General features: G+C 47.9%; 1 protein-coding gene across 2 annotated transcripts; it reads left to right on the top strand.

The window, feature by feature from the left end:
* Positions 1 to 8,452: 8,452 nt before the first annotated feature.
* Positions 8,453 to 14,607, top strand: KRT1 (keratin 1). 2 transcript variants are annotated; one of them, XM_073021340.1, is made up of 9 exons: positions 8,453 to 9,117; positions 10,116 to 10,330; positions 10,649 to 10,709; positions 11,126 to 11,221; positions 11,391 to 11,555; positions 11,687 to 11,812; positions 12,365 to 12,585; positions 13,114 to 13,148; positions 13,241 to 14,607. In XM_073021340.1, the coding sequence occupies exons 1-9, from the start codon at positions 8,512 to 8,514 to the stop codon at positions 13,642 to 13,644; spliced, it is 1,929 nt and encodes a 642-aa protein (XP_072877441.1). In that variant the 5' UTR covers positions 8,453 to 8,511; the 3' UTR covers positions 13,645 to 14,607. The 2 variants fall into 2 exon arrangements, with proteins under 2 accessions (XP_072877441.1, XP_072877440.1); XM_073021339.1 differs by having other exon boundaries at positions 8,512 to 9,117; positions 13,114 to 13,144; positions 13,213 to 14,607.
* Positions 14,608 to 14,861: the final 254 nt, after the last annotated feature.

The following is a 14,861-nucleotide window of genomic DNA, read 5'->3' as shown; positions in this document are numbered from 1 at the left end:
AACAGTGGGACTTACGACAGGTGCCAGTGCTGGGGAAGGGATGTTTGGTTCCAACAGACTCCTGGAGGACTGGGATATGGAACAGGGCCGAGGAAGGGGGGTGTGGGTGGGGAGGTGAGGGAAGGGCCTTCCAAACAGGGGAATAGTCCGCTCAGAGACTTAAAATAAGAGTGAGTGTGGGGGTGAGAGGGAGCAGCTGGACGGGAGAAACTGAGCTGGGGAGGGAAGGGGCTGAGGCCCATAAACTGAGTGGGGTCATGGGCAGAGACATCTTCAATCGATGACTTGAGGGAAGCAGAGATGCAGAAATTCCAGAATGGAGCAAGTTAAGCCACCACCTCATCCTTTGTGGTAGTTCTGAGTCCATGTAAAAGAGTCACATAAAAAGATGTGATCTACTTTCTAATTCCCTGGAGGGACTTTGATGAAATTTGGATACGGGATTCATTCGAATATGACTAGAACCCATATTGATAAGGCACTGTGTTCCCAGGCACACCCCTCCATTTTCTCTGAGAAGTTTCTCCCCATCTCACCTGTCCTGGCAGCAGGCCTGTCAGGGGATGGGTGGGAAAGGCAGAGATGGGCAGAGAGGCTGTCCGAAGGGAAGGAGAGAGGGAGCAGACAGATGCAGTGTAGCACACTTGCAGCCAACAGCCAAGATCACAAGGACTAGGAAGACATGGATGGAGAGCAGTGGGCATAAATATGACTTCGAGTGTCCAGCTGGCAGGTGAGGAGACGTGAGTCAGAAGGTGTGGCAGCTGCTGGAGGCAGCCGTGGGAATCAGGAAGAGAGTCACGTCTAGAGCTTGTTTAGGCTCTTCTGGAGGCAGATCACTCTGGGGACTCTGATCTCCAAGGACAGTAGTAATAAACAGCCTACTCAGAGGAGGGTGACCAGGACCGTGATGGTGGGGAACCAAAGCCTGGTCACAGGAGTACCGGTGAAAGGCCCAGGAGAGCAGACTCTGAGGGAGATGTGGCAGCTAACTGCAAAGATTTGAAAGGCTTCCGTGGGACCACAGGAAGGGTGGCTGGCTCTAGCTGATGACCTAGATCAGGCAGTGTCTTTGCAGTTAGTTCCCACATGTCCCCTGAAAGGTGGGCTTCTCCTCCACATGTGGGCAGACTGTCTGCCCACCTTTCCCTTTTCTGCCTGTCCTCTGACAGGCCTGCTGCCAGGACAGGTGAAACGGGGAGAAACTTCTCAGAGAGAATAGAGGGGTGTGCTTGGGAACAGAGTGTCTTATCACTACGGGTTGATACGATGTTTGCAGTTAGCTGCCACATCCCCCACAAAGACTTCTGGAGGGGCGTGCCTGGGAACACAATGTTTTATTCATATGGGTTGCTGTCTTATTCCAATGAATCCCCTATCCAGATTCCATCAATATTGCTTTAGGAAGCTACAACAAATTTGGCTCAATATAAGAAGTACCTTTCTATTGATCCCAACATGGGAGAGACTACCTGGGGAGTGATCAAATTTCAAGCAGAGATTGGCTCACCGTTTGGCAAGAGGTTGAGGGCGGGAGTGGAGATGGGCGGGGATATGTGTATGAAGGTGTCTCACATCTTTGCTGTACTGAGTTCACGTGGTGGAGCCTGAGAAAAAAAATTCTACTCTCCGTGTTATATGGGAAGAATAAGGTCAGGTGCCAGCGAAAGCTGAAGTCACAGAGAGGCCAAGGGCCCTAGCCAGGGTTGTAAAATGAAGCTAAGTTTTCTGGCAGCACAGGGTCTATTACAGGGTGTGAGTTTGATTATCCCTGGGGTCATGCGTGTGTGATACTCTAAGGGGATCCAGGTTGGCTCTGATAAAAAGCGCAAAGGTAAAGCCAACCACAGCTCACCTTTCTCATTCTCTCCTGAGAAAAAGTTGGGATTGTCCCAGAAAATGTGGCCCTGACTTTTCTCTTCAGAATTCTTGATTTTGTCCAGTCATGGAGGCCTGGGGGACAGATGGAGGGAATCATGTGCCTGAATCTGAAGAATATTGGAATAGAGATTCCACAAGGCAGGGGCAGGAGAAATAAAGGACAGAGAGGAGAGGAGTTGGTCAAAGAAGTTATCTCAGTGTCTAAATGAGTAGTCTTAATTTGAAGTTCAGGGCAAGAGGGAGTAACTCTAGGGACCTAAACAAGGAAGGCTAGCACTAAGACACTGAGGAGATTTCCTGAAACAGATAATATTTCCATCAGAGACAATAAGAAATCCCATCAGGAGAAAATGTCTGTCACTTTCAGCTCACCCCAGTGAAAACAATAAGCAATTCTATAAACCATGTAGGAAATGCCCACACGTGCAATATCTCACCTGAGTCCCACCGTACCTGGGAGTGGGGAGACCAGGTGTGGGGGTCTGAAGTCCTTCCAGGGACCACAGAGTTCTCTATCCCTGCCCCTGATCAATGCTATTCCCACAAGGCAGATACTTAGAGGGAGAGCCAAGCAGGTGCATTCATCAATCAAACCAAGAGGCTGGCAGGAGGGAGCAAGCACCTGGGTTGGTGAGAGTCCCAGGGAAAGGCCACCAGCTACTCTTCGCTCTGAGAGGCAGGGTGGCAGGGTGGGGCACTCTGGAAATATAAATTTAATTCCACCAGCTTCTCATCCACAGAGATTTTGATCTGAGGACGTGGTGAACCGGAGGAGCAATCATTGACTCAGTAAAATTCTAACTCCATCTGACCTTGGACAAGGTGTGCGTTTCTGGGCTGGGAAAGTTCCTGGTCTAAGGAAGAGTCTCTTGAGAATGTCATCTCTTTTCAGTTACCCAGCCCTTTGGCCCAGGATGCATCTTCAAATTAATGAGCCATTTGCTCATTAATTGGTCCCAGGGAAACAAGTCCAACAAATTACTGGGCATTACCCCGAACTTGAAGGTCCCTCTTCAAGGTTTCCCTGGTTGTATCAGCTTTCCGATCAGTCTGGGAAATGGATGTCTTCAGGTTGATCAATGCTGTGTTGCAGGGCTGGCTAGGAATTTGGGGTATTGGGAGGTTTTCTAGCGTGGAGGACCGGATTCGAGTGGCCCAATCCCAAGCCTGGAAGGGTTTCCAAGGGGCTCTAAGTGTGCATTCTGGCCTCCACGCCTGCCCCTGTGTGCTCAGCCCTCAGTGTTTGTGCTCCCCCTGCAGAGCAATCACTCTGCAGCAAGGGCAAAGGCTCCCCACATCTGGCCCCAGCTCCCTCCAGCCTCAGGTGCACCCAGCATCCCTTCTTCCACGTGATGGTGCCTAGCTTTCCTAGGGCAGGTCTGTGGACTCCTTAAGGCTTTCTCTCACAAGATGAGGAAATGGGCCCATGTCAAGAGCTTAAATGTCCTGTGCCAGCCTTTTCACTGTTTCCAGTAAAGCAGGGGTTTGTTCTAAAGTTTTTTTTTTTTTGTCTGATTATTATATCAGCTTCTGGGTTCTCTCAAATGTCAAGAGCTTAAATGTCCTGTTCCAGCCTTTTCACTGTTTCCAGTAAAGCAGGGGCTTGTTCTAAAGTTTTTTTTTTTTTTTTTGTCTGATTATTATATCAGCTTCTGGGTTCTCTCAAATGCAAGAGTGAGGGAAAAATCTTTCCTTTTTTCCTTTTTTGAGATGGAGTCTCTCTCTGTTGCCCAGGCTGGAGTGCAGTGGCATGATCTTGGCTCACTGCAAGCTCTGCCTCCTGGATTCACGCCATTCTCCTGCTTCAGCCTCTAGAGTAGCTGGGACTACAGGCACCTGCCACCACACTGGGCTAATTTGTTTTGTATTTTTAGTAGAGACTGGGTTTCACCTTGTTAGCCAGGATGGTCTCGATTTCCTGGCCTCGTGATCTGCCCACCTCAGCCTCCCAAAGTGCTGGGATTACAGGCGTGAGCCACCACGCCCGGCTCCTTTTTTCTTTATCTATCCTCTACTATGCTTCAGTTTCCCTGGAAGGTACAAAGAGCCCCCTTTTTACAGAGGAAGGAAACTTAGGCTCAGAGATGGTCAGTGACCTGCCTAGAGAAGTGCAGAATCAGGAGCGGAGCAGAGCCCAGGCCTGGTGGCCTCCATGGCACGGAGTAAGATGGGCCCCACCGCCTCTCTCCTCCACACTCATCTTTGTTTTCCTCCTTCCTGGCTTCTGCTCTGCTCCAGCCTTGCTAGTGAGTGACTCCTGGGGACCTCCTTCTTTGCCGTCTGTCCTAAATAGGGCTGCCCCTCTGTCTGCACCTCTCCCTCCTACATAAGAAGCCTTGGCCCCTCCTCTGCTGCCTGGCTGCTTTCAACATCTCACCCTACCTCCCCATTGTCTGTGATTTCTCTGCACTCCGCCCAGGCCTCAGCTTTCCCCACTCCCCTGGGATTTCCCTGTTCCACGTCCCTGGTGGAGTCCCTCAGGGCTGGGTGGCTTGTCATTGCATGTCTCTCTTCACTCTTTTCTTGGTCCCATCCCACAAAAAGCTCTCAAAACATCACCACACCTGCTCCTGCCTATGCCCCACAGCGAGCCCCTGGCAGCCTCATCTCAATGATCAGTTCTGGGTTGTGTGTGTGAGTCCTTGGGTGGGGGTGTTTTGGTGCTCTGTAATCCAGCACCGCTGGGGTAACTCTCAAGTATAAGGGACATGTGGGATGCTGAGAGGGCATCAAAAGACACAGGGGACTCAGTCTTGCTTTCAAAAGGCTTACAGAGTGATTGAAGGGCCAGGAAACACACAGCACATGCATGAAAATGAGCCAAGCAATGCATCAATATCTACTGAGTCTGGCAGCAGCTGAGCTTGGAAAAAGAGACCAACAGAGCACTTGCCTGATGTGGATTGAGGAAAACTTCCTGTAGGAGATGGCATTTGCCTGCAAGGCCTGATGGACCAAAAACAGATTCAGGACCAAATGTTCAGGAATTGAGATCTTTGGTGGCCCAGGGCTTGACTAAGGGTAGGGTTTTGTGGCAAGTTGCCAAGGCAACCAGAAGACCTTTCAGAGAAGAGAAGAGTAGAAGTGGGCTTGGAAGACAGAGAGGAACAGGGATGGAAAGGGAAGAAGAAGATTGAACAGTCTGGCAAAGCATGAGAGTGAAGTGGTCAAGGTGTGAGGCTGGGGGAGTGGGTGAGCAGGGCAAGATGTAGGAGGTGCGGGTGGTGTGAGCAGGCCGATGACAGAAGGAGGCCATGCGATGCAGCGGGCTTGGACTCTGGAGTGAGGCAAGCGTGGCTTGTCAGTTACCTGCTGGATGACCTTGGGCACATATTTCAACCTTTATAAACCTAAGATGCCTTTTCTCTAAAATGGGGCTAAGAGCTCCCACCACACAGACTTTGTGTGGTATTTAAATGCAATGTGGTTCCTAACAACATAGTTGCTGCCTGTAGATGTTAGTGTCTCTTTCTCTCTCATTTTATCTTTATTTCATAAATGCACAGTACATAAGTAAGCCAGGAGAGAGTGTGTGGCTCACACCTTTCCTGCATGTGGTTTTTCATATCCCACACACCCACCCTGATCCTGGGGACATCACAGGAGATGACGGGTCTGGTCTGGCAGCACTGCAGCTCCAGCTCTGTTGGGCTGCCTTGAAAATGGGCAGTGGAAAAAGAATAGGAGTTTGATTCAGCGATGGGAAGAGTCTCAGAAATTGACTTATGACTTAGACTTTTATTTATTTATTTATTTATTTTACTTTTTTGGGCCTGTGCTCTCACTTCTCTGTGAGGCAGGTTAGATGGTGTGACCTTTGCGGCTCTACGGATGGGAGCATTCTGTAATTCTCTGTGTACTCGTTTACAGGGCCCAGTTCCACTTGCCTGTCTTTGAGCCTCTTCCCAGTTTAGGAGGAATATCACTTGAATTGAAATCAGAAAACCCAGGTTCTGGTCCCAGATGTGTCTTTTCCTAGCTGGAGTGTCTAGAGGAAGCCACTTAATCTCTGAGCATGAGTTTTCTGTTTCATGAAATAGGTTGAGAACAGCTAGACTGCCCAGTTCTCAGGGCTCTTGTGGGATGCTCTTTGTGTATGTGTTTGGTGGGGTGAGCTGTGCAAATGTAAGCTATGGTGAGGTTTACGGCACTTATTCCTTCTAGTCCTGCATTTCTCCCTTCTCACAGGAGCACCTGGAGTATGTTTTGCAGCTAAGTTGTCTACCAATTCCCTGACCATCCAAACCTTTGATTTTTCTGTGTGTCAGTTTCTTAGTTCAAAGATGGGAGTGTGGATCACTGCCAGGATCTGGTTTTGGCTGGCACACACATGCACACAAACATGTGTGCACACACATACTCACACCCCTCCAAAATGCTAGAAGGAATCGATGGTGCAGAACAATATGTCTCATGAGGGAGTATGCTGAACTAAAATAATTTTGATTGCCTGTCAGAAAATGATTAGGCAACAGTCATTACCATGTCAAGACTGTCCCAGTCTCCATTGTTCCTAACAAGACCTGAATTACTCATTCCCTAAAGAGATGGTTGGTTTAGCAGCCGAAGGATTTTAGTGCTAGGACGGAGTCCCACATAGCAGTGCCATGGAGATGGCGAGGGAGCGGGGTAGCAGGGGAGTGGTGAGGGGCACTTTCTGGAGGAGGGTATACGGCAAAAACTGTGGGAGGAAAAGAGGAACAAGGCTCAATGTGAAGAGTGCAATGGAAGGGACAAACACAGCCAACCCGATTCAGAGCCACAGAGCAATGGGATCAGATGATCTTCACAGACTCTCTTTCTCCCATAGATCTTGCACACCATAGTGGAGACTTGTCAAGTACATCTATGGTTTGCCACTTACAGAATTGCTTGGAGCCAGCAGAAGTTAGAGCTGGTTTCTTCCCTTTGAGTCTTCAATTCTGTGTTTATGTGCAGGCCTGGAGACCATGCCAGGCTTCTAAGAAGTCTTCAAATGAAAGTCTGCGTGGGGTTCTGGTCTGTCCAGATCTCAGTGCCACTATTATCCACTGACATTGATCAAGTGCTGCTCTCCAGGAAGGCCCCTGAGGTTCCCTGGTCCATTGCAATGCATGCCGGGGGCTCTTGCACTTGGGTGGAAGTAAAATCTCCTCAATAAACTCTGCACCACCAAAATCCCCTTCTCAGAGTGAATTGAAGAAACATTTTCCAAGTGCTTGCATGTGCGAGGAGCCAAGGATTCAGAGTGATAAAACAGGCCTTCTGCCCTCAGAACTCTCTGTGGTGGGGTACTTCCTGTGCTGTCTGGCTTTACACACAGCAGGCAGAATGACTTGAATTCTGCTGCTGTGCTGTCGTACAACATGCTGTTTAGGATCTTACACACGATAGCTAGGTATCCTTGCTTCAAATCCCAGCCACCCCACTTACCAACTGTGTAGACTTGGTCAGGTTGTTCAACCCCGTGTCTCAGTTTTCTCATTCTACAAATGGGGAGAAAAATACCATCTATCTCAAAGTTGTGAAAATTAAGCAAGTTAATACATATGTGCTACGTAGAACAGTGCCTGGTACATGGTCAGTTTTTGATACTGTTAGGTGTTATCATTATCATTATTATTACCTCCAGAAACAATTTAAACTTCTCAGATCAGGCTCTCCAGATACTTCTCATTGTCCTCCTTTCCAAATCTGCATTTATTTCTCCCTCTTTACAGTCCAGTGTGAGGCTTAAATCACCCGTCAAGCCTCACCTCCACCCCTGTGCTTTACAAAATGTCCTAGAGCTTCTGTCTACTCATCTCACTGCTCTGTGGGCTTTTTCACTCATGGGTGTTTGCATGCTATCCGTTGCCACCTGTTTTCTGTTGCTGGTGTCTGTCTCCTGCTTCATCTTTGAAGAAAAGGAACAAGAAAAGTAACAACTGAGAAACAGAGACAAAAAATTGTCTTTCCCTTCTGGTTCTTCCAGACCACCCACTCATCCATCTTGTTCAATGACAGCTTCTCTTCCTTTAATTAATCAACGTGGTATATTTATAAAGATCTTTATATTTATAAAAGATCTTTAAATTTTTTAGTTATTAAAGCCCTTACTCTTTGTCAGGGTGTAACTGAGTGAGCTCTGGAGTTTGGAAGGCAGATCTTAGAAGTGGGCCAGAGAGCTCCTTCTGAGATCCAAGCACAGGGAATTGCACCTGCTGTGCATGGTAAGACAGTGTGCTTGGTAGCTCACAAGGGCAAGGTGAGAATGGAAACTTTCATACCTTTGTGATGGGGGTTATGAAATCCTACCAAGAAACACCAGGTATCAGATGTGGGGTCCTGTTTTCCCAAAGCCACAAACGCTTGAAGGAAGATCTCGTGTGATAAAATAATTACCACATGAACCAATCTTGCATGCACAGCAATTTTGAGAGCCCATCCTGGGAGCTAGGTGTGTAGTGTTTATCGTATTGTTGAGGCTCGTAAAAATCTTGTATGGCTGCAGGCAAGCCAAACCCTTGAGAGGCACTGCATCTCCGCTGACTCTGGAGGACCAAGCCCAATTGCTTCCCTGTATATAAGGGGAAGTGTCTATGCTTGGGGTAGAGGAGTGTTTAGCTCCTTCCCTTACTCTACCTTGCTCCTACTTTTCTCTAAGTCAACATGAGTCGACAGTTTAGTTCCAGGTCTGGGTACCGAAGTGGAGGGGGCTTCAGCTCCGGCTCTGCTGGGATAGTCAACTACCAGCGCAGGACCACCAGCAGCTCCACACGCCGCAGTGGAGGAGGTGGTGGGAGATTTTCAAGCTGTGGTGGTGGTGGTGGTGGTAGCTTTGGTGCTGGTGGTGGATTTGGAAGTCGGAGTCTTGTTAACCTTGGTGGCAGTAAAAGCATCTCCATAAGTGTGGCTAGAGGAGGTGGACGTAGTGGCTTTGGCGGTGGTTATGGTGGTGGTGGCTTTGGTGGCGGTGGCTTTGGTGGTGGTGGTTTTGGTGGAGGTGGCTTTGGTGGTGGTGGCATTGGGGGTGGTGGCTTTGGTGGTTTTGGCAGTGGTGGTGGTGGTTTTGGTGGAGGTGGCTTTGGTGGTGGTGGATATGGGGGTGGTTATGGGCCTGTCTGCCCCCCTGGTGGCATACAAGAAGTCACTATCAACCAGAGCCTTCTTCAGCCCCTCAATGTGGAGATTGACCCTGAGATCCAAAAAGTGAAGTCTCGAGAAAGGGAGCAAATCAAGTCACTCAACAACCAATTTGCCTCCTTCATTGACAAGGTGAGTTTCTCTGCTCAGTGCACTGGTAGGGCTGCTGCTGGTCCACTTGGGACTGGTGCAGTCAAAATACATGTAGGTTTGAACCTCAAGTTTCCATGTTTACATGGTTAAAAGGATGTTTTGTGGAATGGTCTCCTGGGAGATATGTTAGAAGCATGCTTGTGAATGGTGCTAATGACTCTCTCTTGGACAAAGGGTTCTGTGGTCTACCTAAAGATGGATCAGTGTGAAATTAACATTTAAGTGTTTTTTATTCAGTTCTTGAGCTGAATTGGGACTCATATCTGTTGAATGAAGATAATAGAAATGGGGCTAACTGAACTTTCCAGGGTGCAAGTGAGAACCCTGGAAAGGTCTTCCTAACCATAGAAAGGGAGCTGAGTGTGAACATAGTATAGAGTATTATTGTAGCAGAAAATATGTAGTAAGTCAGTGCCAAACATCTTTTGCTGTCAGAGGGGAGCTCTGCCTTGTAATAATTTTACATTGGTACTGGATGAGGCTAGAGCTTTTTTACACTAATATCTCCAAAAATCAGTTCTAAAAAAACCCAGAGAAACTATTTTTTAACTTTTTGCTTAATCATTAATAGTGCCAATCCAAGCTTATCCACAACAAATTTCAAATCCAATTTTGAATTTTCCTGATATGCTTTTGAAATGTGTGTGTGTCCTGGCGATGTAAACCAATTTTTATGGTAATATACCTCACAAAATTTTGGAAGGCAAATCTCTTAAATACCATGCACCTATTTCGAAACATAATTGCAATAATTCTGTATGTACTTTGCTATTGGTATTTGTTTAGTTACTCCCTTCCAAGCCCTCTCTGAATTACCGAGTTGGGTTTTGTTATGCAGATGATGCTAACTTGATCATCTTCTTCCTATTTATCTGTCATGGTCAGAAGATAGGAACTGAAGTTCTTTTCCAAATGAGGCCTCCATGGCTATGGGACCCCTTTTCTGTATCAGGAGTAATGGGGTCTTGTGTTTTTAGGTGAGGTTCCTGGAGCAGCAGAACCAGGTACTGCAAACAAAATGGGAGCTGCTGCAGCAGGTAGATACCTCCACTAGAACCCATAATTTAGAGCCCTACTTTGAGTCATTCATCAACAATCTCAGAAGGAGAGTGGACCAACTGAAGAGCGATCAATCTCGGTTGGATTCAGAACTGAAGAACATGCAGGACATGGTGGAGGATTACCGGAACAAGTAAGGGACCCTGTCTGGGCCATTCTTAATTCTTGCTCCAAAAGAGTTCCAGAAAGTGATAAGCTAAGATCATGAAGCAGTATGTAGCTATGTCTTTTCTTAGGTTAGAGGCACATCAATTTGGCTTTTTCAGAAATCTTCATTTTCTCAGGAGATGGAAATAGTTTAGTGGTTTTATTGCTCAGTAGAAAGGAGTGGCCAATATGTCCCAGGTTCATAATAGAAAGGCAGTGATAGGCAATGCCACCTTTAGTCTAGAATGCTGGACTTCAGGTCTTACCCCCTCTGAATCTCCTAATTATTTCTGCTTTCCTGCAGGTATGAGGATGAAATCAACAAGCGGACAAATGCAGAGAATGAATTTGTGACCATCAAGAAGGTGAGCGAATTCTGTACAATGGAACTCACATTTGAAATAAATAATGGAAGAGAGTCTCCAATTACTAAGCAGAAAGCAGCCATGATATGGAGAGCCAGGGAGTAGACCTGAGGAGTATCTGGAGTGGGGCTGTATTTTCACATCATCATGGACCTGGACTGATCCAGACACTTGGCTTCTCCGTATTTCTCAGCACCTTACATAGTAGGTGGAGAGGCAGGTTCTCAGCAAGCCAGGCGTACTCCCTTGATGGTGCTATCTGGGGGTGGGGCAGTCAGGGAACTGTGATCTACCTGGGGTAAAAAGGAGTGGAGTAGACCCAAAGCTCCTTTTTTGCTTGGAGAATCCCCTTACAGGTAATGAGAGGGAGCTGCCCTGGAGAGAATGTGCCTTCATGATGCCCTTTGTTCCTCTAGGATGTGGATAGTGCTTATATGACCAAGGTGGACCTTCAGGCCAAACTTGACAACTTGCAGCAGGAAATTGATTTCCTTACAGCACTCTACCAAGCAGTAAGTCTTCTAGCTTCAACCAAGTTTTTCTAAATGGAGAGTTTTTAAGCCTGAATCCACCACGATTCAGAAGAATAGATATTTATCTTTTATCTTCTGACTGCTTTCTCTGTCTAAGTTGTTTTTTGTTTCAGAGTTGTAAGAGTCACTAACCTATTATGTCTTGCAGGAGTTGTCTCAGATGCAGACTCAAATCAGTGAAACTAATGTCATCCTGTCTATGGACAACAACCGCAGTCTCGACCTGGACAGCATCATTGCTGAGGTCAAGGCCCAGTATGAGGAGATTGCCCAGAAGAGCAAAGCTGAGGCCGAGTCCTTGTACCAGAGCAAGGTGAGTGGGCTGAAGGCCTAGCCAGTTTCCCTGAAATGGCTTGTCTTGCTATCCTGTGTTATCTCATGTATGTGTGTCTGGGCCATGCTGAGTTCTGCCCACATTTAACAAATGCTATCTACCATCTTTAGTATGAAGAGCTGCAGATCACCGCTGGCAGACATGGGGATAGTGTGAAAAATTCAAAGATAGAAATTTCTGAGCTGAATCGTGTGATCCAGAGACTTAGATCTGAAATCGACAATGTCAAGAAGCAGGTATGTGCTTCCTCCTTTTAGCACTCAGCTGCATGGAGTGGGGGTAACCCTCAGGTAAACGGTGAGTGCTTTCCTAGTTTTGAATCTTGCAATTCATACTGAGGCTACGTTATTATCCCTGGTTCCTTTTGTGACTATACTAGTTTCCAGAATGCAGCCATCATGCTGGGTTCTCTTAAAGGAAATCTGTGAGAATGGCCTAATAGAGAAAGATGGGATGGTCAATGTGAGCAATCTAGCCTATGACCCAAAGTGGATTTAAGAGTTGGGGAGTGAGAGGAAGTGCAGCCAGGAGGTTTTAGAGTAGGTGTTTAGAAGAATGTCAAGTCTGTAAGGATTGTAGGAGCCTTATTCAGGGCCAAGAGAGGCTGTTGAGTTACCCCTAAGGTCTTTTAAGGAAGTCAACATGGTGATGCGATATCCCATGTGATATGACTTAAGGCCAAATGGCTCTGTTGGACTCATTATTGGCCTCGCTGGAGTGGGGAGACCTGGGATGACAAGGCCACGGGGGGAGTGCATGTTACGAGAGGATGTCACATTCTTTTTCAGATCGCCAACTTGCAGCAGTCCATCAGTGATGCAGAGCAGCGTGGTGAGAGTGCCCTCAAGGATGCCAAGAACAAGCTGAACGACCTGGAGGATGCCCTGCAGCAGGCCAAGGAAGACCTGGCCCGCCTGCTGCGCGACTACCAGGAGCTGATGAACACCAAGCTGGCCCTGGATCTGGAGATTGCCACCTACAGGACCCTCCTGGAGGGAGAGGAAAGCAGGTGAGGAAGGGACGCTGGGAGTCGAACCTCTTCTCATGGTCTTCCTTCCTTGCAAGCTGACTGTTGTTGAAGACGCAACCATCTGATTGCAGCTTGTCCTGGGTATGGGGAAATGAAAAGTACACGGAGCAGGAGGAAAGACCTAGTTTTACTTTGGGAGCTGGAGTTCCAAGCTGTTTATTTTTTTCTTGTAGGGCTGTAACATATCTAGAAAGAGCTTTGAGGTGGAGCAAATTATTCTATATCTGGGCTGCCTCAGATGGCGGCTGGCCTAAAGTCAGCACCTTTAGAGGGGGCCTTCATTGGCTGCAAGGCTCTTGTCTCATTTATATGAGAATTTCTCCCTGTTTGGCCCTTGCTGAGAAAAATGACAGGTTTGGGAGGCTTGAGGGAACTGGGAAGTTTCAGATCAGGTGCACTGGAGCAGCCCCAGACGGGGAGAGTCTTCAAGGTGGCGGAGCGGGGGGAATGGGGAAGGGGCTTGTGAAGCTGGAGTGTCCTGAGGAATTTTCTTCTTTTCTCCCACAGGATGTCTGGAGAATGTGCCCCGAACGTGAGCGTGTGTAAGTCCAAGCGGATTTCTTAGGGGCATGTGCAAGCTTTGTTGGGTTGGAAAGGGAGTTGAAGTTGAAAATAACTGAGCTTCCTCTTGCAGCTGTGAGCACAAGCCACACAACCATCAGTGGAGGTGGCGGCCGAGGAGGTGGCGGCGGAGGCTACAGCTCTGGAGGTGGCAGCTATGGCTCCGGAGGTGGCAGCTATGGTTCTGGAGGTGGCGGCGGCGGCGGCCGTGGCAGCTATGGCTCCGGAGGTGGCAGCTACGGCTCCGGAGGCGGCGGCGGCGGCCATGGCAGCTACGGCTCCGGAAGCAGCAGTGGGGGCTACAGAGGCGGCTCTGGAGGAGGCGGCGGCGGCAGCTCGGGCGGCAGGGGCTCTGGCGGCGGGAGCTCCGGAGGCTCCATAGGCGGCCGGGGATCCAGCTCTGGGGGTGTCAAGTCCTCTGGTGGCAGTTCCAGCGTGAAGTTTGTTTCTACCACTTACTCCGGAGTAACCAGATAAAGAGATGCCCTCTGTTTCGTTAGCTCTAGTTCTCCCCGGCATCACTAACAAATATGCTTGGCAAGACCAAGGTCAATTTGTCCCAGCCTTACTGGAGAAAAGAGCTATGGTTAGTTACACTAGCTCATCGTATTCCCCCAGCTCTTTCTTTTCTGCTGTCTCCCAATGAAGTTTTCAGATCAGTGGCAGTCTCAGTCCCCTGGCTATGACCCTGCTTTGTGCTTTCCCTGAGAAACAGTTCAGCAGTGACCACCCAAGTGACATTCAAAGCACCTTCTTAAGCCAGCCAGAGTAGGACCAGTTAGATCCAGGGTGTGGACAGCTCCTTAGCATCTTATCTCTGTGCTGTTTTGGTTTTGTACATAAGGTGTTAGCAAGTTGTTTTTCTTTTGTGGTGAGGTCTTAAACTCCCCGTTTCCTTGTTTTGCTGCAATAAACTGCATTTGAAATTCTCCATGTGTCTCAATCTCCCTTGTTTACGGCACTCTCTAACCTGGATGGGTGTTTTGTGAGGTAAAAGAAGATACTAGAGCCACATGGCATATGGGAGAGTCATGCACACAAACATGAGAAAAATGCAGAGGTCAACCAGGCAACATTTCACCAGATTGGAATCACAGAGAGAGAGCAAGCACTTTCCCAGACGGTGGGGACGTCATGGAGAAATGGAGAGACTGGGTGGCAGATTTTATTCATTTGAGAAGGCTTTCTTGAAAAGGGCAGTGAGCAAGCAGGTTGGGAGGGAGAGGTGTGGCATTGAGAAGAAGGGAGAGTATGGCACGAAAAAGTAATTCTTCACGTGGAACAGCCAGTAAGGAGGGGCATGAGTAATATAGGGTCAGCAGTTACTGCAGCCAGAATACAGACTTTGGCTTGGGGAGTTCAAGAACTACGAGTGGTAATAGAGCGTTGGATTTTCCATTTCCCTTCTCTTTTTGTGCCATCATCCAAAGCTCTGCCTAATCTAAGAAGTTCCCTTGTTGACACATATCTCATACTTGTAAAGTAGTACAAGAGGATAGCATAGTGGCCAGAAGCATGGACAGCTGAACTCAGATATGCTTGGGTTTGAATCTTACCATCACCATTTACTAGTTCTGTAATACAGTGCAAGTTACAGACATCTCTGCACCTCAGTTTTAGTATCTCTAAATTGGGGATGATAATGCCTTCCTTGTGGGAATAGTGTGAGGATTGAATAAGATGAATACACATAG

Source organism: Chlorocebus sabaeus, chromosome 11 (genome assembly GCF_047675955.1).
Source record: "Chlorocebus sabaeus isolate Y175 chromosome 11, mChlSab1.0.hap1, whole genome shotgun sequence".
NCBI classification, from domain to species: Eukaryota; Metazoa; Chordata; class Mammalia; order Primates; family Cercopithecidae; genus Chlorocebus; species Chlorocebus sabaeus.
Note: the sequence above shows the minus strand (reverse complement) of the source record. Positions and strands in the feature narration are given on the sequence as shown.